The sequence below is a fragment of the Phaseolus vulgaris genome, chromosome 7, assembly GCF_000499845.2.
Source record: "Phaseolus vulgaris cultivar G19833 chromosome 7, P. vulgaris v2.0, whole genome shotgun sequence".
Taxonomy (NCBI): domain Eukaryota; kingdom Viridiplantae; phylum Streptophyta; class Magnoliopsida; order Fabales; family Fabaceae; genus Phaseolus; species Phaseolus vulgaris.
The window spans coordinates 32,971,235-32,996,438 of NC_023753.2; the positions used below are offsets into that span (position 1 = coordinate 32,971,235).

General features: G+C 34.3%; 5 protein-coding genes across 6 annotated transcripts; 1 reads left to right on the forward strand and 4 right to left on the reverse strand.

Annotated features, from left to right (window-relative positions):
* Positions 1 to 1,709: 1,709 nt before the first annotated feature.
* LOC137830135 (uncharacterized) lies at positions 1,710 to 6,113 on the reverse strand. The gene is made up of 6 exons (XM_068637298.1): positions 5,475 to 6,113; positions 4,730 to 4,803; positions 3,930 to 4,079; positions 3,368 to 3,653; positions 2,718 to 2,951; positions 1,710 to 2,529 (listed from the first exon to the last, which is right to left on the reverse strand). The coding sequence occupies exons 1-6, from the start codon at positions 5,619 to 5,621 to the stop codon at positions 2,164 to 2,166; spliced, it is 1,257 nt and encodes a 418-aa protein (XP_068493399.1). The 5' UTR covers positions 5,622 to 6,113; the 3' UTR covers positions 1,710 to 2,163.
* A 654-nt stretch (positions 6,114 to 6,767) lies between these two features.
* On the forward strand, positions 6,768 to 11,978 carry LOC137830136 (DEAD-box ATP-dependent RNA helicase 3, chloroplastic). Its single transcript, XM_068637299.1, has 10 exons — positions 6,768 to 7,338; positions 7,412 to 7,554; positions 7,647 to 8,061; positions 8,901 to 8,999; positions 9,188 to 9,412; positions 9,863 to 10,240; positions 10,647 to 10,790; positions 10,913 to 11,008; positions 11,154 to 11,425; positions 11,527 to 11,978. Exons 1-10 carry the CDS (start codon positions 6,976 to 6,978, stop codon positions 11,612 to 11,614), a joined length of 2,223 nt encoding a protein of 740 aa, XP_068493400.1. The 5' UTR covers positions 6,768 to 6,975; the 3' UTR covers positions 11,615 to 11,978.
* A 150-nt stretch (positions 11,979 to 12,128) lies between these two features.
* LOC137830137 (pentatricopeptide repeat-containing protein At4g38150-like) lies at positions 12,129 to 13,267 on the reverse strand. The gene has a single exon (XM_068637300.1). The coding sequence runs from the start codon at positions 13,112 to 13,114 to the stop codon at positions 12,212 to 12,214; it is 903 nt and encodes a 300-aa protein (XP_068493401.1). The 5' UTR covers positions 13,115 to 13,267; the 3' UTR covers positions 12,129 to 12,211.
* A 1,104-nt stretch (positions 13,268 to 14,371) lies between these two features.
* Positions 14,372 to 18,453, reverse strand: LOC137830138 (uncharacterized). The gene is made up of 10 exons (XM_068637301.1): positions 18,238 to 18,453; positions 17,524 to 17,653; positions 17,002 to 17,140; positions 16,685 to 16,897; positions 16,345 to 16,483; positions 15,772 to 15,922; positions 15,570 to 15,679; positions 15,394 to 15,491; positions 15,145 to 15,214; positions 14,372 to 14,652 (listed from the first exon to the last, which is right to left on the reverse strand). Exons 1-10 carry the CDS (start codon positions 18,328 to 18,330, stop codon positions 14,563 to 14,565), a joined length of 1,233 nt encoding a protein of 410 aa, XP_068493402.1. The 5' UTR covers positions 18,331 to 18,453; the 3' UTR covers positions 14,372 to 14,562.
* A 3,328-nt stretch (positions 18,454 to 21,781) lies between these two features.
* Positions 21,782 to 23,993, reverse strand: LOC137828206 (uncharacterized). Of its 2 annotated transcripts, XM_068634676.1 has the most exons (7): positions 23,810 to 23,993; positions 23,539 to 23,710; positions 23,383 to 23,454; positions 23,136 to 23,282; positions 22,967 to 23,040; positions 22,730 to 22,867; positions 21,782 to 22,123 (listed from the first exon to the last, which is right to left on the reverse strand). In XM_068634676.1, the coding sequence occupies exons 3-6, from the start codon at positions 23,440 to 23,442 to the stop codon at positions 22,735 to 22,737; spliced, it is 414 nt and encodes a 137-aa protein (XP_068490777.1). In that variant the 5' UTR covers positions 23,443 to 23,454; positions 23,539 to 23,710; positions 23,810 to 23,993; the 3' UTR covers positions 21,782 to 22,123; positions 22,730 to 22,734. The 2 variants fall into 2 exon arrangements, with proteins under 2 accessions (XP_068490777.1, XP_068490776.1); XM_068634675.1 differs by lacking the exon at positions 23,539 to 23,710.
* Positions 23,994 to 25,204: the final 1,211 nt, after the last annotated feature.

The following is a 25,204-nucleotide window of genomic DNA, read 5'->3' on the forward strand; positions in this document are numbered from 1 at the left end:
GAGAAAACGGTGGAGTATGAAAGAGGGTCCTTAAGAAGAAGAAGAGAGGGAAAACACACAAGGAAAAGTAGCACACAAGCTAATATAATTGGCTCTGTCTTCTTCAAGTCAGAGCCATTAAAATATTTAATAGAAAAAAGGGTTTTGTCAGAGATCATAAGATAAGTATGTGGAAGAGGCGAAGTAAAAGGGTCTGAAGGAACTCTCAGCTGTAGAAATTCAACGCCCCTAATTTTACTTTGCTATGTTTGCTAAGCCACCATGGTAGCTAAAGTCAAACACAACACTCGTATTCCTTTTTCTCTCTTCTCATGTAACATTATTGTAAGCACTTTAACACGTGGACATGGATTTGTGTAACAGTTTGAAAAACTAATAACAGAAGTTTTTATTCTAGAAGTCAATGATATAATTCAGTACAAATACTTTTTATCCAAACATAAAAATTACTAAAAGTTGTTTTAAGTCAATCATTTTACACACATAAGAATATTTATCTAAAACTATTATCTGATGTTTTAAAGTGATTTTGGATGAAGTGAATACATACATGTACTTAGACTACTCCAAGAGGTTGTTGAGCTTAGTAAAACTGGATATTCTAATATATCAGATATCTGAGTAGAGAGATATTTTTGTTGACGTGTCATCTTCTTTCCCTAAACTTTAATCTAAAAAGAAACTCACTTATATGGACGGTGACTTTTGTGATCGACCTTACTTGTTTGACCCTGCACTTATTACTTTCTGTTTATAGATTGTGGCAGTTTATGTTGTGTATGTATATGAGTAATATTATTTAAGCAGAAACAAACTCCCATGATCTCCTCCTACATATATTATCCGTATAGGTCCATGCAAGTGGAGACGATCTTCCTTCTACTTTTGTGGGCTCCACGGATGTTTTGGTAGGGTTGGATCAGAGACATCCAATGAAGGGGGTCTAGGAGCATCATTGCCGAACCAGTGGGACCAAAAGCATTGTTGGTGAACCAAAGCATGAGCATAGGCGTCTTCCAATAAATGCAAAAAGGACCAGTAGTTACTGTCACTACCAAACGTTGTGATGTAGGCGACAACAGCAGATAGTGCCTGAATACAACCGAAAAATGGCAACAATATGAAACGAAATGTATGATGATGATGAAGAGGATGATGCTACATGTTGAAGATAATCATAATTAATTGTGTGAATTGGAAGCATGAGTTGTTTTCAAAAGCTATTGATGAAGGCGACGACCAATTGACAAATATTAAAAGATGCTTGATGTATCCCAATTTATGAAGGAATTACTGGGTCATTTTATATTTCACATATGATCATGATGGAAGTGCAAACTATTGATATAAATTAGTATATTGATGATACCCTTTTTTTTTTGTCGTAGATGTAGACAGTAACATTACATTTTAGTTATTAAGAGTGAAAGAAAAGAAAAGAAGGGCTAGCACTTATTTTTGCACATTAGTATAATTAAAAAAATTCCTGCGTAATATAAAATTATGAAAGATGGGTCGTGCAAGGTTTCAGTTATTTGAGGCCTTTGTCTCGAAGCAATAAAAAAAAATATCCTTGGAAAACTAAGGATTAAAAAACGTGATTCAGCCCACATGAGTAGCTAGCAGTAATACAATAGATATTGTCATCATCTGCAAGCGAAGACATTCCCGAAGCAGAAAATCTTTGAAATAAAAATCTATACAGCAAATTTTGAAAAAGGGTAAAAATGATGGCAATGATATTGTATGAAATCCAACATTGTTTTGTATTCATGGTGCGAAGGAGAAAATAATCGATCTTAGTTTAGTTATAATCCAAATTCACTCAACTCAGGATCTGTCGTGTTTGAAGTAAGCCAACTATTTCTGTTTCTGTATATACGATGTGCACACGATACGCAATCAGTGGAGACAATCACAGTATCAACACGGAAGACCAATTATCAAAAATTGGTTTTGTTGGGTCTTGGGAGAGATTAGGGCTTTTAAGCAGCATTGACATAGCGATCAGCGCCAGACCTGCTGCTTACACGCTTTCCTGGAATCAAACAAACCACACTTAACTCAATTCTCCCCTAGAAGAGAAGGATGCAGGATGCCCCTATTACTCTCTCCTCTCTTCAACAGTGACAATTTTCCCACTAACTTGGCTCTGAATGTTCATTATCGCCGAGTACCGGCTTTATCAGCTGCTGGAACTTTTTCAGGATAACTGGATGCATCCAAGTCAATAAGTGTCATATCGTAGGGCACAGACAAAGAATTTGACACATCCACGAGCAAGGAAGATTTTACTCCACCAGTATGTGACACTTCGGAATTGAGACCAGAATTTGAGGCAGAGCTACTATTAGAAGAAAAGCTCGAGAGCTGTATGTCATCTGGTTTGTTTCCAAACAAATGCTTATTTCTTCTCACAGTGTCCATTTCTGGGCCAATTGGAACAAAAGTTCGTGACCTATACTTCCTAGGTCCCTCTTCACCTTCACCGTGGTTGTATAGAACATAATCATGGTATGTCGGTGCAAACTGCCAGAAGCAATATCAAACTGTCAGCAGATATTAAACAAGCAAATTGAGTCACAAAAGAATTATACAGAAAATTCCATGGAACTAGAACTGCAACATGATGGTTGCGCAGTAATACATCGAGTCTGATGCATAGAATTATGATGGTAAAGTAAAACTATGTGAAGAATATTAAAAGTGAGACTGGCCTGGTGGACGGTATCGTGGTAGAAGTCATTTAATTTCAAAGCATGAGCAAGGCTAGCTGACAACCCACGGGATCCACCTATGTTAGCACCAGCATATACTTTGTATGGAAATGCATAAAAATGTCCAACAGCTGCAACAAGCATCTCAACACAAATGATAAAATCTTGAAGTAGAGCAGCTTCATCTGCATCCTTAACGTATTCTGACTTTGCAGCAAGGAAAACTAAGACACCCTAAAATATCAGAAACAAAAAGTTGCGTCAAACCTCTATCAGGAATACAGTATCAAATTAACAGTGAATCATTTTCAAACTCTAAATCTCATAGAATAGCAGAACAACTTTTGCATGATTGACAAGAGTTACAGTCTTATACAGCCCAAAAATTAATCATGGCAGTATAGCAAAATGACATCTTAGCATATATACACAAACCCATGAGTCATAGTCTTCACTCCATTATTACTAGAATCAGTTCTGGACTAGAGATTTTTATGGGGGTTATTAATATAGTTGGGAGATGTTTTAAATAATTGGGTTTTGAGCAAAAAACTAGAGAAGTGAAGTCTTATAGCTTACACAAAGCAACAGATAGAGTTGATAATACAAGGAAAGGATAGACCATAAAAAGAAAGAGGCATGAGAAGTACCTGCCAATAAGTTAGGAATACAACAGACTTTATTATAATAAACTTTGGGACTGGGTTGAATGGTTGAAGCAGATCCTTGCATGCCACATAAAACAAAGCAAGAGCATACAGAGCCATTGTGTAGGAGAATGTATAGAAGATTGTGAGATACAAGTATGATTGCTTTGGACTGAAGTTTCCATCCTTATATTTCCCCTTTGCATAAAGTACAAGTGTAACAACAACTAAAATGGGCTTCAAAATCACAAATTGCAAACACCCTTGCTTGCATTTGCGTATAAAACGCCTGCAGAATGTTCAGGAATGAGAGATGATCATCAACTATGATAATAATAAAGCTCTCACATTACATGTTTGAATCATACTTTTGTTTCCCTGGGATCCGAAGATTTTACATTCGCACAAAACTTCGTAGTTTTTCAAATAACACAACTTACATAATCCCACTTACAAAAGTTGGCAATACATTAATTCTAAGGAAAATTCTAGGTATCAATTTTCAGGCACAGAAACTTGAAATAAAAAAATTAAAAACATATGAATCAGATTACCAAAAACTCACCCATCAAGTGCCACTGGAGGCAAGCAACAAGTCATCAGAAACCATGATGGCTTCAGAATCCGTCCAGATAAACTTAGGACTACTGCTCCAGGACCACCAACCCATTCGAGACACAGTGATAGGAAATTATAAATAACCCAAGCTTCATAGCTGAAAAAGCAGCCAGGATAATGTTATTAAATGCACTGCTTCCAGTTGATAAAATAGGTCACAAATTCATTTATATTTTAAACTAGTAACAAATGACATTAACGAATTAAAGGCAGGGACACTCAAAAATGTAAAAGACTGTCAACATCACATGAATAAGCAGGGTTTCTGCTGCAACATCCTCCTTTGCCACCTCTCAGTAGTCACGTAATGAACAGAATATGAGAATAACAATAATACTACTCTCAAGCTCTGTTCAGTGGCTACATGATCAGATATGTACAAAAGCTAAACTATTTTTTTAAAAGGAAAAGACATGAAATTGTACGCAGGGTTGGATTGATTCCATCCGGAGAAGGATACTAAACCAGTAAGTTCCACAAGAAACTTCTAGGGATTTCTGGACAGAATGACACCTAGAACTACTTCTGATCTGACTATTCACCCAGATAAGATTTAAGCAGAATAATTGCATGTAGTTCAGCCATAAACGGATACAGGTTATCTCCCAAATTACACGAACAAAAGGAACAAATAAAAATTGACATGTAAACCAGGATACACAAACGAACACACAAAATAATAAAATAAATTATTAAAATTCAAGATGGCAACAACCACAACAAAAACAGAAACATAAAATAACTTACATTTCCCGGATTGAATTAAAATAGATTGAACCATCAGGTAGAACAAGCGACAAGAATGACATCAACGCATAAACCTGTTAGAAAATTAAATTTTAAAATTGAGTGGACCAAATCATACAGACAGAAAACAGAAAGCAAACCGGTATGTTTCCCAGTAAAAGATCAACAGCTCAGTGACATGAAAATAGAGAGTAAATAAAATATATACAAATGTTTTTAACGAACTAGGAATCACATATACACGGCACGGGAAAGTAATTGTAACGAATGATCAGCAAAAAAGCCTCAGATACAGAAAGTAAAACAGGTGTGGCCTAGAACCAAACCAAAAACCAAATAAACGAAGGTGCGACCACCAAAGGAGCTGCAAAGATTTCCAGAACTTTCAATTTCAAAGACGAAGAAAATGGAACAACGCACAATCTCCATTTCTCCATTAACACAAATACCTCATTTAACAATCTTTTCTGACATGCATGCTACCCACGCCATAACTTGCATTTAATTTCATATTTCAACTAAGTTTAAATGTAACATAATCACTTAAGCTACTAAAGACGGCAAATAAAACAAAGCACAACAGCACAGATTTCAGCTGCTATACCAAAACAATAGTAAAAAAAAACAACAAAACAATTTATATTTTAATTTTCCGAAAATAAAAAGGACAAAACTTCGTTAATAATAATTATTACAATGATAAATTATCAAATTCCGAAAGAGGCATTAATAATGAATGACTTACCGGGACCATAAAAACGATACGAACAATGAAGCGCTGATAAGTAGGCTCGGTGTAATTGAGAAGATGTTTATAAATGTGAAGCAAGGACAACGCAATAGCTCCGCACGTGCAAAGGAAAGCGACGATGTACAATAAGATTGGAACCATTTTGAGGCCGAATTTCGAATCTCCGTCAGCGGTAATCGGCGAGTGGTGCCAACGGAGCCGAATTCATGACACGAAGGCTGATGCAGGAGCCGGTAGAAAGAGGATAGTGTAAACCCTAGGCAGAATGGGAGAAAAAGATTGTTGGCGGGAAAAGGAGCAGATCTGGGAAGTTGTCGGAAGAGAATGAACGGGAAAAGGAGAGGAAGATGCAGTGGACACCAAAGAATGGCGGCTATGAAGGAATCGGAATTTGGAAGGGGAGACACAGTGCCGCTAACACGCCAATACCTCAATTTCTTCCTTTCTAATTCTAATTCTATTCCCCCAGTGCTCACATGCACAACGGTACAGAAAAATATATAATTTCGATCATTTTTTATGCTTTATTTAATTCATGTTTGCTTTAAGGTTTTATTACTATATTATTTTTCACACTTTTTTCTTACTCCTATATTCTCTGTCTAATGTTTTTGTTTATTCTTCTTAATCGTCTTTATCTGTTTAATTTTTAATCTCTTTAAATGCCGTAACTTTTCTTATTTAATTCCACGTTTTCAAATTATGGCATTTAAAAAAAACACAATTTTATAGGCTTAGCTTTGAATAAACATATAAAAGTCAAATTAGTTTATTATGACAACTTAAAATTACATTCTATATAACTAAATAAGTAATTTTAAAAACTGTTACAAGTAAATTTTTATGTCATTATAAATTAATTTTAACTTATGAATAAATTTATATTTTTATTTTATTTTCCTTAATCCAAATGTATTGTAAATTATAATTTAAGAAATTCTACATCGTAAATGATTTTTTAATAATATAAATTGAAAAACAGAGTAAACATAAACAGATATAGTACATAATGAAGAAAAGAAATAGAAATATTGTAAAATAATTTGAACACTGAATTACGCACATTTAAAAGCTATTTAATATTAATTAATTTAACTCTTATGTTCATGTTTAATAAAGGAGTGCTTTACAGGATTAATCAATAAAAAAAATATTTTTTAAATAGTTAACATAAAATTTAACAAATAATAAAATCACATTGTTAATACATGATATATTTTTATGTCAACCAAATTTATATAAATTATGAAATATATTTAAAAAAAGGTTAAATATTAAATGATAATTATATAAATTGTATTGCAGACATGACCCGGAAAAGATCCGAATCGAAATTCAAGTATCTCTGATTCAGTGCAAGAGAGACAGGCCTTAGAGAGGTTTAAAAGGCCATACTTTCAGAGCCAACAAAGTGCGTGGCCTTATCCCCTCGCCGCTTCATCTTCTTCTTCATCTTCTTCTTCTTCTTCTTCATATTCTTCTTCACAGCACAAACATGGTTTCTTCTTCCACCATACCTCTCTCTTCTTCCATTTCCATATTCAGAAACCCCTCTCTCCAACTCCTCAGAAGACCAACCACCTCCGTTTCATTCAACGCCCTTCCCCGTAACCCCACGCTCTCTTCCGTTCCTTCGGCCATTGCCACCCCCACTTCTTCCATTCTCACCCAACAACCCTTCGAGGGTTTAACTCTGGACGACGTTAACAATAGCCTCCAATTTGGCTATGACCACCAACCCGGCACCACCCCTGTCCACGTCAGCGACCACGAACTCGACATTTCCAAGTTGTCTTTACCTTCCTCCCTCGTCCATGCCCTACAAAAACGTGGAATCACAAGCCTCTTTCCCATTCAGGTATCAGTACTTTTTTTTTTCTTTTTTTTTTCAACTACCACAAATGTAAACGTTTGTTCTATGGTGTGATTAGAGAGCTGTGTTACTGCCTGCACTAGAAGGTAGAGATATCATTGCTCGAGCAAAGACCGGCACTGGCAAAACATTGGCATTCGGAATTCCAATTCTCAAGGGCCTCACTGCTGATGAAGATGGTCATGAGCAAAATTCTCACAGGTCCACACTATTATTATTCATGCATATGATTTAGTCTTTTAGGTTATCTTGCTTCATATATTCACGTGTGCGTTTGTGTTTAATTTTTGCAGGAGGCATGGGAATCTTCCCAAGGCATTGGTCCTAGCACCTACTAGGGAGTTGGCCAAGCAAGTTGAGAAGGAGATGCAAGAATCAGCACCTTACCTGAAAACGGTTTGTGTTTATGGGGGTGTTTCTTATGTAACACAGAAGAGTGCACTTTCGCGCGGTGTTGATGTGGTGGTTGGAACACCGGGTAGAATAATTGATCTAGTGAATGGAGGTAGCCTTAATCTGAGTGAGGTGCAGTATTTGGTGCTTGATGAAGCAGATCAGATGCTTGCTGTTGGGTTTGAGGAGGATGTGGAGGTCATTTTGGATAAGGTTCCCACGCAGCGCCAGACCATGCTGTTTTCTGCTACCATGCCTGGTTGGGTCAAGAAACTGTCCAGAAAGCATTTGAACAATCCTTTGACAATTGATTTGGTAAAATCTTTTGTTGCTTTTGTTGGCTTGTCTTCTCTCTGAATGTGCAGAGTTGTTATGCACTTACTTATTTATGGACTACGAGTGTAGATTCATTGTTTAGCACGAGACACATAACATGGTCATCTTAGATTTCTCATAACAAGAAGTGGTGCTGTGCAGGGAAATAGGCTCTGTGTGATATGTTGGATTGTGGTTTAAAACAGTGTCTGCTTTGGTAATGAGTGAGCCTGTGAGGATACTTTTCAAAATATTGTCCAGTATAGAAGACATGTTCTGTACTTACAAGTGGATTATTATTTCATAATTAGTAATTTATCAATTGTATTTCAATCTGTCCTGACTACAAAATCTAGTAGGTGTACGTGTAACCACCCCCTACTATTTGTAACTTATTGGTGCAAAACACTAAAACTGACCTGGATGGAACCTTGGAAAGAAAGGTTCTTTGTCTTGACCGCATTAGCATAATCCTTAGCTTGTGTTACTGACTTATTACATGGCTTCTTTGGGTGAGTAAAAAGCTGGTCATAACTACACTGTGTGTTTAAATAATCTACAACATCAGTGATGCAATTCCTCATCATAAACTTTTTTCATTTGTTTGGAAACATTTTGTTGTATGTTTGATATAATGGATTCGGAGAGACAGAGGGAAAGCATGAATGAATTTCCACTAAACTGACTTTTTTTCTTCTGATTCTTTTTTTTTTCAAACAGATGCAATTGTGCATTCTAATAATGCTTACATTATTCTGGAATGAAAATTAGTCATGATTAAGATGTGTTTTAATGACAGGAAATTGATTATGATGTTTTTCCCTTTTCTTCTGAACAAGGTTGGTGAACAAGAAGAGAAACTTGCTGAAGGGATCAAACTTTATGCTTTATCAGCCACTGCCACTTCAAAACGGATAGTTCTTTCTGATCTTATAACTGTAAGTTTGCTGTTATGATTTTACAAATCACAATCTTATACCCTGACATGAACTTATGGCTAAGAATTCTCTAAGGCTCATTTTACTGTTGCAAATTTAAACTACATGTGTGTCAAATTTAATTAGTTTTAAATTTGTGAATATACTTCAAGTTCAATAATTTTACTGAATGTTATTGTGCTGTTTAGGTTTATGCAAAGGGTGGAAAGACTATTGTTTTTACGCAGACAAAAAGGGATGCTGATGAAGTATCGATGGCATTAACGAGAAGTATGGCTTCTGAAGCACTGCATGGTGATATATCTCAGCATCAGAGAGAGAGAACATTAAATGGTTTTCGGCAAGGGAAATTCACAGTGCTTGTTGCCACTGATGTTGCAGCTCGTGGACTTGATATTCCCAATGTTGATTTGGTAAGTCCAAAATGATGATTTTTGGTCAAGTCCTTCTTTCCAACTTTTTATTTTATTAAGATTTTTCTTGAAATTTTAGCAATTTTTTTATTTATTTTCTATTGTTAATTTTATACTTGATGCCAACTAACGTTGAAGTAGTAAACCCAGCCACTTGGATTATTGTAATTTAGATATTAGGATTTTTAATGAAGATTCATGTTTTATTCAATTGTTGGAAAATGAGGGTCTTGTACTTTGAGTCTTGAGATATCTTATCCCTAGGTTGGATTAGATCTTTATTGCCTATTTGAGATTAAAATATCTCAATTCTTAAGTTTGGTTTGCTTGTTGTAACTTGTAATACAATCTTGTTGAAATCAAATCTACTTTCATACTTTTGTCAAATACCGAACTGCTGTCTGTTGTCAACATATTGAGAAGCTCCTTGGTGTTACTTTGTTTTTTCAGGTTATACATTATGAACTTCCCAATGATGCTGAGACTTTTGTACATCGCTCTGGTCGCACTGGGCGTGCAGGAAAAGAGGGTACTGCCATATTGATGTACACCAGTAGCCAGAAGAGAACAGTTAGATCCCTTGAGCATGATGTTGGCTGCAAATTTGAATTCATTAGTCCACCAGCTATGGAAGAAATTTTGGAGTCATCTGCTGAGCAAGTTGTTGCTACACTTAATAGAGTTCATCCAGAGTCTGTTGAATTTTTCACTGCAACTGCACAAAAACTGGTTGAAGAACAAGGAGCAAGAGCCCTTGCAGCTGCTCTAGCACATATGAGTGGATTCTCTAGACCTCCATCATGTCGGTCTCTTATCAATCATGAACAGGTGTTGTAGAAGCATATGTTTTCAAATTGCAATTTAAGTCTTGAAATTTTCTAAAGGATTTATTGTTTTCCCATATTCCTTCTGGGATACTATACATAATGATTTATATTTCATGAAAAGGATGTGCCATCTGAATCTAATGAAAATCTATTCAGCACAATAAAAAGCTAAATATCACGGTATAAATGGTTTTGATATTTAACGTTTGCTACTCGTTTAATATTTTGATCAGTTGATCCTTGATTTTAAGCTGGAACTAATCGTCAAAGAAAAATTAGAACACAATATTGGTTCTAAGTTAACTGTTTTTTTTTTTCTTAAATATCAAAGTTCATATATATGTATGTGTGTGTCTGATGTGTGGGCATGGGTTATTTTATTGTTTATTAAAACTCGGGTGTTGTAGGGATGGATTACTTTGCAACTGACTCGAGATTCAGACACTTCTGGAAGATTTTTTTCTGCAAGATCTGTCACTGGGTTTCTTTCTGATGTTTATTCTTCAGCTGCTGATGAAGTTGGAAAAATACATTTAATTGCAGATGAGAGGGTCTGTAGCTGAGTACTACTATTTATTTCTATTCTGCTAGTTTTTTTGTAAGGAACTTCAGTATTACTAAGATAATCATCGCACCATTCAATTTATTCTAAAGTTGGTAATGTTTGTATCAGATTAAAGGAGCTGTTTTTGATCTCCCGGAGGAAATTGCTAGAGAGTTGCTAAAAAAGGAAGTGCCATCTGGGAACACTATTTCCAAAATCACCAAGGTAAATAACAAAGTTTGGCTAATCTTCTTTTCTAATTTTTGTTGTTTGTGTAGTGTACTCCCCCTACTAAGCAACCTTATTTTGGTATCAGTTTATGGTATTGGAATAACAATTTGACAAATGTAAATTCACATTGCATTGGCAGTTACCTCCTTTGCAAGATGATGAACCTGCAAGTGATTTCTATGGGAAGTTTTCTGACAGAGACAGAAGTAACCGAAGGGGTTCTAATTCTAGGGATCAAAGAGGCTTTAAAAGTTCACGGGGATGGGAAGGAGGCCAAGACTCTGATGATGAGTTTGGACGAGGCGGTAGAAATTTCAGATCAGGCAACAACAGGTCTCGAATGGGAAAAAACTGCGGCGATGACTGGCTAATTGGAGGTGGACGATCAAACAGATTTTCATCACCAAACAGGTTATACATCCCAAGTTATAAACTTATAGTAACTGTTTTACTTGTGTCTATTTATCTATGTAATATTTAATACGTAACGAAATTTGAACGTGCATTTGCAGAGGCGGCGGGCACGGAGGGGCCTGTTTTAATTGTGGACAACCTGGGCATCGAGCATCAGATTGTCGCCAAAAACGAGACTTTTTCTAGTCTGTACATCTTTCGCTCTGGCACCACCTAATCCCATACTTAGGGAGCTGCACTATGGATGCCCTGAAGATGCTTTGAGCTGCACTATGCACGTGGGGGGTTCAAGAAATTGAAGATGCTTTCCCCAAAGAATCACAGAATCGATCTTACACTACATATCTATTGTTTTATTAGTATTCTACGGAGAGGTCTCCACCCGTCTAAAGAATGAACATTTTTGTCTTAACCCTTATTGTAATATCTCTTTATCATTTCATTGCGGCATCATTGTATTTTTTGTGGCAAGAACAGTTAACTGTACAATGCTGTTTTGTCAGCTTAACCGTCATGTTTCAAAAAATGACAAGGAATATGGTTTTCACTAGTTCATGAATCATGATATTACTTTCTGTCACACAATTTAGTCTCGGCCGTAATTTTACCAATGTTGTGACGAGTGTTTGTATTACGCTATCTACTATTTGTCATCCATGCAGACCAAAGTGAAATGCATAACGAACAAATAGTACATGTATAAACCAAAGACAAAGAAATATATTTCATTATCACACTTGAACATGTTCAAACAATGTTACAGTGAGAGTTGAGTACGTTTGACTACTTGCCAAAAAGAACGTTTATGAGATTTCTAAACACAGGGCCTCTTTTATTGTTTAGAACCTCTCTCACAGCCTTCTCGTCGGGAACAAACCCCTTAGCCTTCATTTGCTCCAGCAAGCATGTAGCTTCATCTATTCTCTCTTCCTTCAGCAGCCCCTCAAACACAGAGGTATAAGTTTTTGCATTGGGTTTCATCCCCTTACCTATCATTTCCAAAAGGTACTTAATAGCGTCCTTCACAAACTTTGCATCAGCAGCAAGAGCCGTAATGAGAACAGCATAGGTGTAGGCGTTGGGCGACACCCCAGAAGCGAGCATGCGCATGTAAACCTTGAGAGCCTCTTTTGGCTGCGCAGCGTTGGCGTAGGCCTCGAGGATGGCGGTGTGGGCCACCACGTCGGGCATCTGACCCTTGTCCTTGATCTGGCCGAAGAGCTCCAGTGCCTCGTGGGTCAGACCGTCTTTGGATAATGCGTCGAACATCTTCACTGCGTGGTTTAACAACCCATCGCCGCTCCTCATGTCGTGGAAAATCTGTTGCAAGTCCTTTGGGTCCTTCGGGTCTTCTGTTGCGGGCTTCTTGCTGAAGGGGTCGTAAGGGGGTGGGACTACCCTATTTGTTTTGCCGGTTTCTTTTTGGGTATTGATGTTTTGGTCGTCAGAGTCGGAGTCGGAGTCGGAGAGGGAGAAGTTGAGCTTGGTGTCGACGGGATTTTTGGTGGAACTGAAATGGCGCTGAAGGGCGTGAGAATTTGAAACCGAAATGGGTGGGGATGGAGGCGGTAAAAGTAGTGAGGAAAAAGTGTGGTTGAAGGTGTTAGCATTAGTGTTAGAGTTGGAGGTCAAAATTAAAGTGCGACGTATTGCTGTTATTGTGCCTCGCCCACACAAAGAAGCCATTGTCGTGTTTGTTCTCTTCTGTTGTTATCACTCCACTCACTTGTGTTGTAATTGGTGGCAATCAGTCTCTTTACTCATGTTTGGATTCCTTCTAGTACATTCCGACTGTGCGGCGCCCTGGTAAATCTTTTTCTGACATTGGGCCGGGCGATTTAGCCTACGACACACTAGAAGTATAGCAGCTTAACTTAGTACCTTCACCTCCATATTAGTTTTAAAATCGATTTTAATTTTTCTAAATTTTTTAAATAATTTAAATAAACATAATTTCATTTTTTTAATTACCTCTAACAACTGCACATCTCTATTTTAATTTCATGTTTTATTATCAGTTGATTGTTTGTGAGAAAGTTGATTAGAAGATTCATTGTCTTCGAATTCTTTAAAATAAAAGTAATTTTTTTTTAATTTTATTTTCCATTTTTTCATCTTGTTGATTTTTTATGGTTTTGACGTTTAAAAAAATGGAAAACGAACAAAAATATAATCATTATAAAACTTACATTAATCACTAAGTTCACTACAAGCAACCTTCACTTACTTAAAAATAATGAAGAAAAAACATCACACTATCTAAATTAAAAAAGGTAAGAATATTGTCGTCTAAATAATTTACCAAACAAGAGTTATAACAGGATTGATAAGTATTTTAGGAATGATATACAACGATAACATTAGCTGCATCTTTGCTATTGAATGAAAGTCCCTGTACATTTTCTCGTATCCAGTTATCAAAAAATTAATTGTTAAACTAAAATAAGACTTGCTTCAAGGTTCAACTGTATCTGATCTTTCTAACTCAGTTCATGTTGCACTTTAGTTGAACAAGTATCTAATTTTTAAAAGTGAGATTATTCACCGTGACAATTTCTCATTTGTTGAGGACAGTGAAAAATACCACAGCATAAAATGACATTCGGTAATTGTACACGTATTAAGCAGAATAAACATGGTTAGATATCAATTTTTGATGTGACAACTTAAGTTGTGCATCTTAATTTTACGCAATACATGTATCACCTCTAGCAATTGCGAGACACACCACTCAGTGATCTTGAGAACAAGTACCCTACCACACCGTTTTTCAGATTCAAACAGCAAAAAAGTAGCACCTCGAGCAATTAGGCAAATATGGCATTTTTAAACTCCCAACTAAATTGACAAGATAAGACCACAAATTCCGACTTTCAGTCTAGCTATTATTTTGGGTCAATAAAAGGTGAAGGACCGACTGGGAGAATATCCTCGACGCAATCGTGAGGCAGGTCAACAAAACGTAAAATTCAATAATAATAGCTCTCTCCCAAAGTTGGGTAGTACAATTAGAGTCAGTAGTCAACTATAATAAATTTATAAAATTGTAACAAAACAAATTACACTGTTTTAAGATCAAAAAATTCCACCTGGATAAAATCTAGATACTCAGATTGCTTCACTTGAAAACGTCCTCACCGAGCTACCAAACCTTGGGCTGCCTGGGGCCCATCCTCCGTTATTTTGTTTGCCTGAATGGTAGTGATAACATTTGCAACATTTCCCTAAAAATAGGAAACATGTAATCAAACGTCAGAGTGAATATAACATCAGTTACTTGTGCCGAAGCAATGACACTTCATCACATATCACTCAACAATCAAAATCCGAGTAAGTGCACTACCATCATGTAGAACATATCGCATAATAATGATCTAATGTGAAAAGCTAGCTAGATAAGCAGATGCAAACATTCTCCAGGAAAAAATAATAATATTTAAAATGTATACACCATCAATAGTGAATAAATGAAATTTTTACGTTGGTGGTAAACAAACTGCATTTTTATTCATAAAAAAGTCATAAGCATTTCAAAAATTCTGATTAAAAAACGTTAACAACGATAGTTCTTTTCTTTCTAAAATGAATTTATGAATTCAATTGTCATCCTCGTACTATGTGGATGGCTGTACAAAAATTGGAATACTATAAATATTTGTGTGCATTATGGCATAACTAATTATAGTTCTGAAAATTATAGACAAGAAATTGTTTACCCTCCATGTCACTAGCTTTGTTCTCAGTGCTTGCCATTGGTGCTGACCGAACACACGATCAGTTGGATGACTGCAAATTTAACACTTGCATTAAATTGTGCATAACAGCAAAATGAATTTTCAACATGGGGAGATATATGATGCTCAACAAAATAATCATGGCCAAGAGGTGCACATCCATGTGTCCAGATTATAGTATAGAAAGATAGTAGGGTTCAGAGAAAGACAATAGATGGAAGTAGAACATACCTAACAACGACTACTTGATTCATTTGGTCCAACTTACAATCAATTAACTTGGCAGTTATTGCTCTAACTACCCACAGTTCCACCTCATCATCATTGATCTGAAAGAGGCATTGCAAGATTTCATTTATGATACGAAGAACACAATTACAACACATAGAAACCAAATACAAATTTACCTGCAATGTGTCCCTGATAAGTTCATATGGAATGGTGCCAGATGCATCAGAGCTAAGATCGACCAATGACATCAGCCTCATTTTAGCAATGCATTCTTCATGTACAAGGCCTAACAACATCATAACATTTTGATAGTAACATCAAGTAAAACGCAGTTATGTAACTACATGTAAATGATAATCGTTCATGAACAGTGTTTACCATAAGTTTTCAACAGGGTGGAATTTGCAGTATGATAGTCTAAGTATGCATCCAGCCTTTGGGTGACAAAAATCTTAAGAAGTTCATATAACAAACCATATTTGGCATCCTTCTCCAGTTGTGCAACAGCCGGCATGTCTAGAATATCGCACTACATGATAATCAACTTAGTGAATTTTTTTTCCAGAACTCATATCAATCTAGACCAACAATGGCATTAAAAATGGCAAACTTAGGTGTCTAAGTAAAAAACCATGATGGCAAACAAAAATTGCAATTTCTAAATAAAGTCGGCCTACCCTATAACAAGAAAGTGCCCTAATCACCTTATGTCGTTTAAGTACTGATCAGAAAATTGTAATTTCCACTGGTTCATACTTATATATAATTATACACATCCAGACACAGACCACAAAATCATGCAGCATCAAAGCAACAGAAGCAATCGAAAACATGTGATATTATTAGACAATACAAAAGTTAACTCCTAGAAATAGTTGAACAGTGAAGGAAGATGAAACTGAAAGATTGTACAATCTATTAAACATCATAATTACATATTGGAGAAGGTACCTGAAAGATGTCAGGAGCCCTTACAAATTCCACAATTGCATGTGCAGCCTCCTCCTTGGCTTCACTCAAAACTTGGGCATCTTCTCCCAAAAAAGTTGCCAGATAACTGGTCAGGAACTTTAAAGCATCCTTTGACATGCTGAGATAAAATAAGATGAAATACTAATTACTTGTCTTTAAAAAACATGTAAGAGGATTGAAAGATAGATAGAAGATTGCTGTCGCATAGGAGAGCAGTCTGATGGTAAAAAACTTAAGGTAGTACAGTACTCCCACCCTGAAGAGAGTTTAAGAGGAAATAAATAAAATTGGCATTAATAGGAATTCACTTCTGCTATACCTTCTATTTTCCTTCAAAATGTTAGAAATGGCAAGAAAGAGCTCTCTCTGTTCTGGTATCCCAATTTTCCAGTCTTTCAAGAAGTAGTCAATCTTTTTGAATGAAGGTATAATAAATTCAGTGACTTTCCCATCAATGGCTAAATTGAGAGTCTTCATGTAGACATAAAACTGGCAGTATGGAGTCTCCAAAAGATTGTACAGATTGATCAAACTGCAGAGAAAAGATAAGAAAAGATATTTCAAAAACAATAATATTAACATTCACAGCAGCATGCATCACCAGAAATTTTAAAACCAAGCATCATATGATATTACATTTTCAATCGCACGGCAGGCTTTTCGTTTGGCTGCTGAAGTATTTTTGCAGTTACAACCTTTACAATCTCCATTGCTTCATCTGGATTCACAGTCTTTGTAACAAGATTGCAAATGATAGTGAAGATGGACTCTATATCTGATACAAGATATGGCAGAACTTGTTAACACACTCACATTGAGCTGGACCATTAATGGCATATCCTATCACCCTGAGCAGTTCTCTATGCAATAACAAATTGGATTCTAAAGCAAAAAGCGAGAAATGAAACAACCAACAAGGAAGCCACGAATGCAAGAGAATAAAGAAGAAAGACAGCAGCGAATACCACAGGTCAACAATGCACAACCAACCAAAGTGGCACAGTTGCAGGAGAATCCCAGCAAAGATGATTTGCATAACACATAAACACCAAATACGGCTCATGTTTTCAGCAATGAAGTGGAACTAGGCCAAAATGCAAGAGGAATACAACACCAAAAGCTGTTTATACCAATATCAAGCAAAAAATATAACTCTACCTTTTTCGGAAACCTTTGAGAAAATCAATTCAGCAGAGGTAATCATCAACGATGCTAGCTCCAACCACTTTCCCATAACAATAAACTCTTCAGCTTCCATGCAGAGTCTACTAACTTGTGGCTCAGCAACCTGACAAAACATGATGGGAAGAACTAAATTCATGAATAATACAAACACCAAACTCAAACAATAATGCAACAACGCGACACATGTAACAATGTAACAAGAAGAGTGAGTGTACAGAGAAGCAATAGAGGAAAATATTGTAGACCAACCCTAAAGCTACATACAAAAAATACTATTCCTGCTATTTTTAAATCAATTTCTTCCCATCCAACCTACCAAACGAACAATTAAATGTCACTCCCTCTTTCATTTTCTGAACAGCAACGTGAATCTGGAAATATCTACAGCAAAAATAATGATGCAGAACAAGTTCCAAGGAAAATTTGAGTATTCAATCCAAAATCACCGAGTTTTACAAATTCAGATTAAATTTTAAGTTCTCCAAGCATTTTCAACTAAGCATATAGACAGTGTATCCTGAACAGACCGTCATGTCCCAAGCAGACAATGGAAAGCAAATATTTCATACCGAAACCAACACAAAAGCAAAGAAAAAAAAAAGGAGGCATCTATAATTACATCGAGTGAAAAACACAGAGAAGTGCTGAAGACAGTGGAAGATAAAGAGAAGAATTAGGAAGAAAGACCTCGGGACCGGCATCGGCCCAAGCAAGTTCAGAGGTGAATCGAACGACGGAGAGTGCAGCGTCTTCTTCGGAGGTTGGCACCACTGTCGCCATATTCTCTGAACTGCGAGATTGTAAACCCTAGGTGACTCGCGCTGCAGAGAAGACGGTGTGAGCAACAAAAACCCTGACCCTAAAGAAATAATATAATATAATCATCCAAAAGAGAAACAATAATAAGCAGTGATATGGTCTTCTAATAATAAAAATTATAACATTTTTCAGTTTTATGGGTAACTTTTTTTTAATTTATTAAAATTTTATCACATTTTTTAAATTTTGAAGACATCTTTTATAATTATAAATATTAAATTTTTAATTTTTTATAATTATAAATATTGAGATTTTATTTATAATTGAAACAAACAAAAATTAACAATTTCATCTTCCAACAATTTTATACAATTTATAATTTTTTAAAAAGTTGACAACAATACCGAAAATAATATTTTAATTACAAATAAATTAAATATATTAATAAATAAATTAAATTAAATTTTTATTTTTTTAATTATTTTTAAATATAAAAAAAGTTATAATCTTATTTTTTAATTAAAAATATAGTTTTAATTATATTTATCGTATAACTTACAAATTTTTCATTCATTTTCAATTGTATTTATTTTAACTCAAAAAAATTTACTTTCCTTTCACTTTTCCTTAAATTATCCCAAAATTTACTCTTTAATCCAAACAAAATAAAATAAAAATTATTTTTTCCTTATTTTCATAGTAATTATCATTTCTTTTATTTATCTCCTCTTAAATATAAGATTTTTACTCCTATCTTAATTTTATTCTTCTCGTTTTTATTTGTTATTATTAAGGGGAAATTTAAATAAAATATTTAATTTTAAAATATCACTTTTATATAAGCTTATTAGAATAAGGAGTTGATTCCAAAAACCTTAAATTTTTATTTTTTATTTTTTTAAATATGTAATTATGACGTTTCAATTGTAATAATGTAAGACTTTTTTTAAGAAAATTTTGATGACAGAAATGGATATAAAATTTAGGTCAAGTTTAATAATCATCAAAGACAGACTTTTTTTAGTATTATTTCTTTATGAGTAAAATAAGTTTTCAATAATTTTTATGTGAAATATTAATGTTGAAATCCCTGACAAATAAATTAGAACAAAAGAGTGTGAACTTTGAGGATTTAGTTGTAGTGTGTAACTTATTTTAAAAACATTATAAACAGGATAATTTAGATTAAGTTATCTAACACAACAATTTAAATAATTATTATGATATTGTTGAATTTTTTTATTATTTTTTGTATGGATTGATTGTTGAATATGAGAAATATTGAATTTATAGCGGTCGTATATTTAACAATCTTATATCTTCTCTCTTATCTCTTTGATATATTTTTTTAATAAGAAAATCATGAAATTCGGGGTTTCAAAATACACCATATTTTGATTGATGTTTTATTAGCTTTTGACTGTGAAGTTTGCTTGTGTACATCCAATCTTGAGTTTCTTTGGGAAGTTGTTTAATTATTATTTTTATTAATTTGTTTAGTAAGTGATAAAGTGTTGTAAACACATGTAGATAGGAAGTGGTGAAATGATTTAATATATATATATATTTAACTTGGGAGTAATGATAGGTGAAAAGTAATTTATTAATAAAAGAAATATTTAATGTCAGTCATTTAAAATATATCTTTTTTATATGTTATTGTTTGTTGATAAAATTTAGTAAGAGGATTAATGAAAAATAAACTAAAATAGTTTATTTAAGTTTTTGGTATTTTTGGGAAAAGTAGATAATTTATTTGAAGTAATTATTGAGTTATATGATCACCGAAGTTTTTTTTTAAGTTGTGACTTGAAAGAAAAATTATTTTTAGATTAAATATATTTTTTATCTTGTGAAATTGATTTTTTTTCTTAGTTCAAATTTTATACTCTCTTACTACTTGTAATAAAAAAATTATTGAAATAAATTTTTATATTTTTTTTACAAAATAAATATAAACTATATTATAATAATATAACATTAAAAAAAATTATCATAAAAATTTTAAGATCCTTTTTAAAAAAAATTGTCACATAAAAAATTACGAACAAAAACTTAGCGTGAAAGTAAGATATAGAATAATAGATCAATCCGTCATATGTTTGTCACTATGACATGTGTCAACTATGACGTGTGTCTTGCTATCTAGAGGACAAGTGATATAGTGTCAATTTAATTTTAATCTAATTGATTATTAAAATTTAATGTTTTTGCAAATAATTCTTTCTATACCTTAGAATTAAATGACCCATAAATGACAACTGTTCATTACTATTTTTCATTTTTATTGTAATTTATTTTTCACATATTAAAATGTAAAAAACATAAATTGAGAAAAATGAATTAATGAATATAATCCTAAAATATTTATTTATTCTATTTTTTATGTTTTTATACTTGTAAAACGTTTTATAACATAAAACTAATAAATTGTTTGCATGTTCAGAGTTTACTATCTAATCTGCAGAAGATCTAATGTGGTCCAACCATTTTATTAAAAATAACCATGTTAAAGTTTAAAACAAAATATGTTTCAGTAAAAGAAAACCAATGTGACTCTATCAAAAGTGCCCGTGTAGTGTTATTAATGTTGAATAAAAAAATAAGTGAAGAAGATAAAATAAAAAACGTGATTATTAAAATAATATTTTTTGTTATTTAAAATGTATTGTGTCAAATTTTCATTAAGTTTGTATATTATATTTAAGGCTGAATTATTATCAATCTTTTAATTTTTAGGTTGTTAGAAAAAAATAGTTGTAACACTCTTGATTATAATAAAAGAATTATTGAATAAATTTTATAAAAATTCAAAAACTTAAAAAGTATTCCGAAAACAAGCAAAAAAGATGAAAAGCTCAAATAAACCAATATTTTTTTAATGAAAATTACACCATTAAAACATCGTGAATTGTTACATACTCTGCATTTTCTCCGTATCTCCAACCCCTTCTTTCCCTGCTGCAATTTGGGACCACTGACTAAAATATGTTCGCAATTCAATAATTTGGAAAAACAAATCAGGAATAATGTGGAAACAACAATTATGTTTCATTTTACTTGTCCAAGTTAAAAGTGAAGTTGTATGAATTTAACAAACATTTTGATCGAGAAATATAGGTGACCATATTTGCGTTCTAGACCCAAATCCATGCTAAATGAAAAAAAGCCATAAGAGGATGACTTAAAAAACGTGCAAATAGCGTAATTATGTTTGCTTCCTCAGGTCACCTCATTCGTAGAGTAATCCTTGCCTCAGCATAACTTAAATCTGCCAACACTGTCATGTACTTTGAATAGCGTTAACGATGAGATTACAACTCATCAGGTGTAGAGTATTTTTATCCTTTCTGTGGTTTATGTCCTTCAGTGATTCATGACTACTGAACAAGGGAATCTATACACAAAGACTAGAGTATAAACAGTGACATAACATGCATATGCTATCATTCTTTCCACTGATGGCTAGTTGTTCTCTTCAATGCAATGTTCATATCATATTGTCCTTTGTACGATATTCTCAACCTATTGTTAGCCAGTAAGTATATAGCAGAATACAAATAAAGCTATAAAAGTTAATTTCCTGCACAGTGTATCGATATCTATAAACCTTAAAGTTTTCCCCTTCACTTGCTACCAAGCAAAGCAACCACTAAATTGGTAATGTTGAATTTTTTTCCTTTTATTTAACCATCTATACATTTTCTATGTATATGTAGAGACTACATCTAACAATGCACAAATGGGATCCAGGTAAATGGTAAGACATTATAGATCTCATGATTTTTCACTCAATCCGCAAACCTTGGAAAACCTGCATGTGAACATACATCTCAATGTCAAACCTTACAAATGTTAGGTCCTAGCATAGGTCAACTCATAGTCGGGAAATTCGTCAAAACAAATTGGATTCAAGAAAAGGCAAGTTCAGATAAAAAATGCATTAAGAAATAAGGACTTGACACGCATCTTTTGACCATGTAGTACTTGCTAAATTAAAACAACAGCTTTCTTGCTTTTGAATTGCCAGCTGTCGAAATTAAATTCGACAGATTTGCCGATCGAGTGTTATTACTAGTAAAAATTATGCTATTCCACCCATATTAACCAATTGTGATGAGTATATATTGCACATTAAGATTAGCCAGATGATGGACCACAGTCCAATTCAAACTAATTCAATCTTAAATTCCATATGACTCAACACTGCTTGAGTATTTCCCTGGGTATCATAGCACTCATTCAAACACCTACCAAGGTCAAGAGAGTCTAACTCGATTGGCTGAACAGGTTGCGTGAGTTATTCTAAACCTCTGTTCAATTCCTACTGACAATAAAAGAACTCATACCAAGGTTATATATTTTTCTTATTAATACATGGGGGAACAAGGGCGAACGATCTTAGACATCAGAAAATTACCCTCACTAGTCATCACGAATGGGCTGAAGAAGATATCGAGCATTATGCAGAAGAGCATTGGCTTCCTCATTTGAAGCATCGAGTGCACGCAATTCTCTGATTTCTTCCTGCCATTTTTCGACTTGATGCTTGTGAATCCTACATATTGTGAAGTACGATCATACCGCAGAAAGCTAACAATATTAAAGGTAAAAGAGTTCTTATCTCTGAATGTTTAGTGACAACTTCACAGCTCACATAATAATTTTCCCTTCAAATTCATCGCTTAGCGCCCTTAACATTGTTTTCCCTGATTCTAGGAGCTCAGACACCTACATGCAATTCGTTCAGCATGTGAAAGAGTTAGATGAATTAATTATACACAACGATTCCAAGCTTCACACGGTGTATAACTAAATATAGCTACCCTCTGGGTATAATTCTCAATCTTCTCAAGAATAAGAGAGATACTGAGTTCCATTTCTTCAGATCCAGTAACGTCGGCCTCAAATTCTTGTTGTTGTTCTTCTTCTACAGTCTTTGATTCCGCTTCATCTCCCACCTTTTCTTCCACCTATTTATTATGCAATAAAAAACAAGATATAAATGACGCCGAAAAGAACGGAAGGTAAATTCAGGATACAAAAAGATTGAAAGACAAAAAAAACAATTACCTCCGGTTTCATTCGTTTCCTCGTAGCTCCGCTCTCTGTGCTTTCCCTTAGAGTTGACATTGACGCCTAAAACTACAAATTAAACCACATATGATGTTAATGTTCGCAACTTAGAAGCAATTTTATGAGTATAACCGAAACATTCACAAAATTAACCTAAGACTGTAAAATATCAGCATATATTAGACTGAAGTGCAATTGACTTGACCGAAACCCTAGCACAGTGTCTGAGTTTGAACATTCCAAATTAGAAAGGCAAGGTAAAATCATATTCAGTATAGAGTCGCTCCAAATAACACAATCATGTTAGCTGAACGACAACGCAAACCTGATGCGAAAGCAGGATCGAAGACATTAGAAATTAGAAACGAAAGAAACAGTGTAATAATATAGATGAAAGATTGAGTAGCACGTATCAGTTACTCACCAAAAACTCAGAAACAAGAAACAAATAAGATTGATGAATTTAGTTTTTCGTTTGATGAAAGAGCGAAGAATATGATAAGTGTAGAAATGTTTTTAATGTACAAGTCCACGGTTGAAACAGAAACCTCTCTCGTTTCAGATTTTGAAATGCGCGCGTTTTCTCGTATCAAACTGCAGATTGCAAAACGGACATTTATTCGTGGAACTCATAGTTTCAATATGCAACCATAGAGGTGGTTAAGAGATTAAACTTTCCTTTTTGCTACCGGCACCCCCTTAAGTCTTCCTTTTATTGTTATTGCCGCCACCCTTATTTTTGTTTTATATTATTTATTTTTGTTTTATATTTTTCATGAACTAAAGAAAAAAGTGTATTGAAATGCAATATAAAAGGAACTTCCAGATTCTATAACCTCCCAAATCACTTTTTACATAAAGAAGCTTCCAAACTCTGTAATATAAATTTTAAAAAATAATTTATGGATTATCCAATCCAAAATGTTCTACCTAAAAACTACTTTCAATTGTATAAATTGAAAGTAAAAAAAAGTTTAAGATTCCGCAATTTTGAAGTAAAAAGAGTTTCCAATTACATAATCAATTTAAAAATCTTTCAAATTTCAAAGACAAAGTAGAAATTTTCGTATTTAAAGAATTACACAAGAGAGATATAGGGTGCAAAAAGAAATCTAAAACTAAATATTAAACCTTCTACACTACAGTTAAGACTCGATAACAACAAAAATATCAATTCACATCAAACTATCAAGGCAATTGCTTCTTGCACCCGATCAATTGTGACTAGCACCCGACGTTTTTTTTAATCCTATTATGCCCTTGTCTCTTCACTTTTGAAAATATTGAATGGTGAATGTGATACGAATAAAAATATCCAGAAGACATGGAATGTGCTACGGATTAAAATATCCGTAGCTCAAACCATCAATTCCGAATAAATATATCCGGTATCCAAAGTTGAATTCTGGATAAATATATCCGGTAGGCACAGATGAGTTTCGGATGAATATATCCGCAGGCATACATGAATTCTGAATAAATAGATTCGCAACACTTACCTTGTCTTCTCCGATGATGCTTCCTTCTTCGAAGTTCGCTCCTGGGTTTCGATGCCTCAGAGGTCCTGCTCTGCCTACGACAGTGGTGCTCCTACGACAATGCTGTCTGCGACGGTGGTTGTGACGGACGAAGATGAGTGTTGCGTCGTAAGGTTCACTGCAGAAAGGAAGAAGAGAAAAACGTTGGGTGCATGTATTGGGTGCAAATCTCTCACTAACCTAATGTCAAGTTCATTAAGGACAGTTTAGTCTTTTCATGTTTACAATTCGGTGTCAGTTCAAAATGATCAGGTGTAGGGAGAATCAGTCAACTATCAATT

Bases quoted from the DNA above. Each gene is read 5' to 3' on its own strand.
- LOC137830137 (XM_068637300.1), bottom strand. From the start codon at position 13,114: ATGGCTTCTTTGTGTGGGCGAGGCACAATAACAGCAATACGTCGCACT.
- LOC137828206 (XM_068634675.1), bottom strand. From the start codon at position 23,442: ATGTCAACTCTAAGGGAAAGCACAGAGAGCGGAGCTACGAGGAAACGA. The intron at 23,283-23,382 runs GTAATTGTTTTT...CATAATAAATAG, and splicing joins GGAAACGAATGAAACCGGAG to GTGGAAGAAAAGGTGGGAGA. The intron at 23,041-23,135 runs GTAGCTATATTT...AATTGCATGTAG, and splicing joins TTGAGAATTATACCCAGAGG to GTGTCTGAGCTCCTAGAATC.
- LOC137830135 (XM_068637298.1), bottom strand. From the start codon at position 5,621: ATGGTTCCAATCTTATTGTACATCGTCGCTTTCCTTTGCACGTGCGGA. The intron at 4,804-5,474 runs GTAAGTCATTCA...ATTTTCTAACAG, and splicing joins GTATCGTTTTTATGGTCCCG to GTTTATGCGTTGATGTCATT. The intron at 4,080-4,729 runs GTAAGTTATTTT...CTGCTTTTTCAG, and splicing joins TTTAATTCAATCCGGGAAAT to CTATGAAGCTTGGGTTATTT.
- LOC137830138 (XM_068637301.1), bottom strand. From the start codon at position 18,330: ATGGCGACAGTGGTGCCAACCTCCGAAGAAGACGCTGCACTCTCCGTC. The intron at 17,141-17,523 runs GTAGAGTTATAT...ATCTTGTATCAG, and splicing joins CTCAAAGGTTTCCGAAAAAG to ATATAGAGTCCATCTTCACT. The intron at 15,680-15,771 runs GTAAACACTGTT...TGATGTTGTTAG, and splicing joins CACCCTGTTGAAAACTTATG to GCCTTGTACATGAAGAATGC.
- LOC137830136 (XM_068637299.1), top strand. From the start codon at position 6,976: ATGGTTTCTTCTTCCACCATACCTCTCTCTTCTTCCATTTCCATATTC. The intron at 8,062-8,900 runs GTAAAATCTTTT...CTTCTGAACAAG, and splicing joins ATCCTTTGACAATTGATTTG to GTTGGTGAACAAGAAGAGAA. The intron at 9,000-9,187 runs GTAAGTTTGCTG...TGTGCTGTTTAG, and splicing joins TTCTTTCTGATCTTATAACT to GTTTATGCAAAGGGTGGAAA.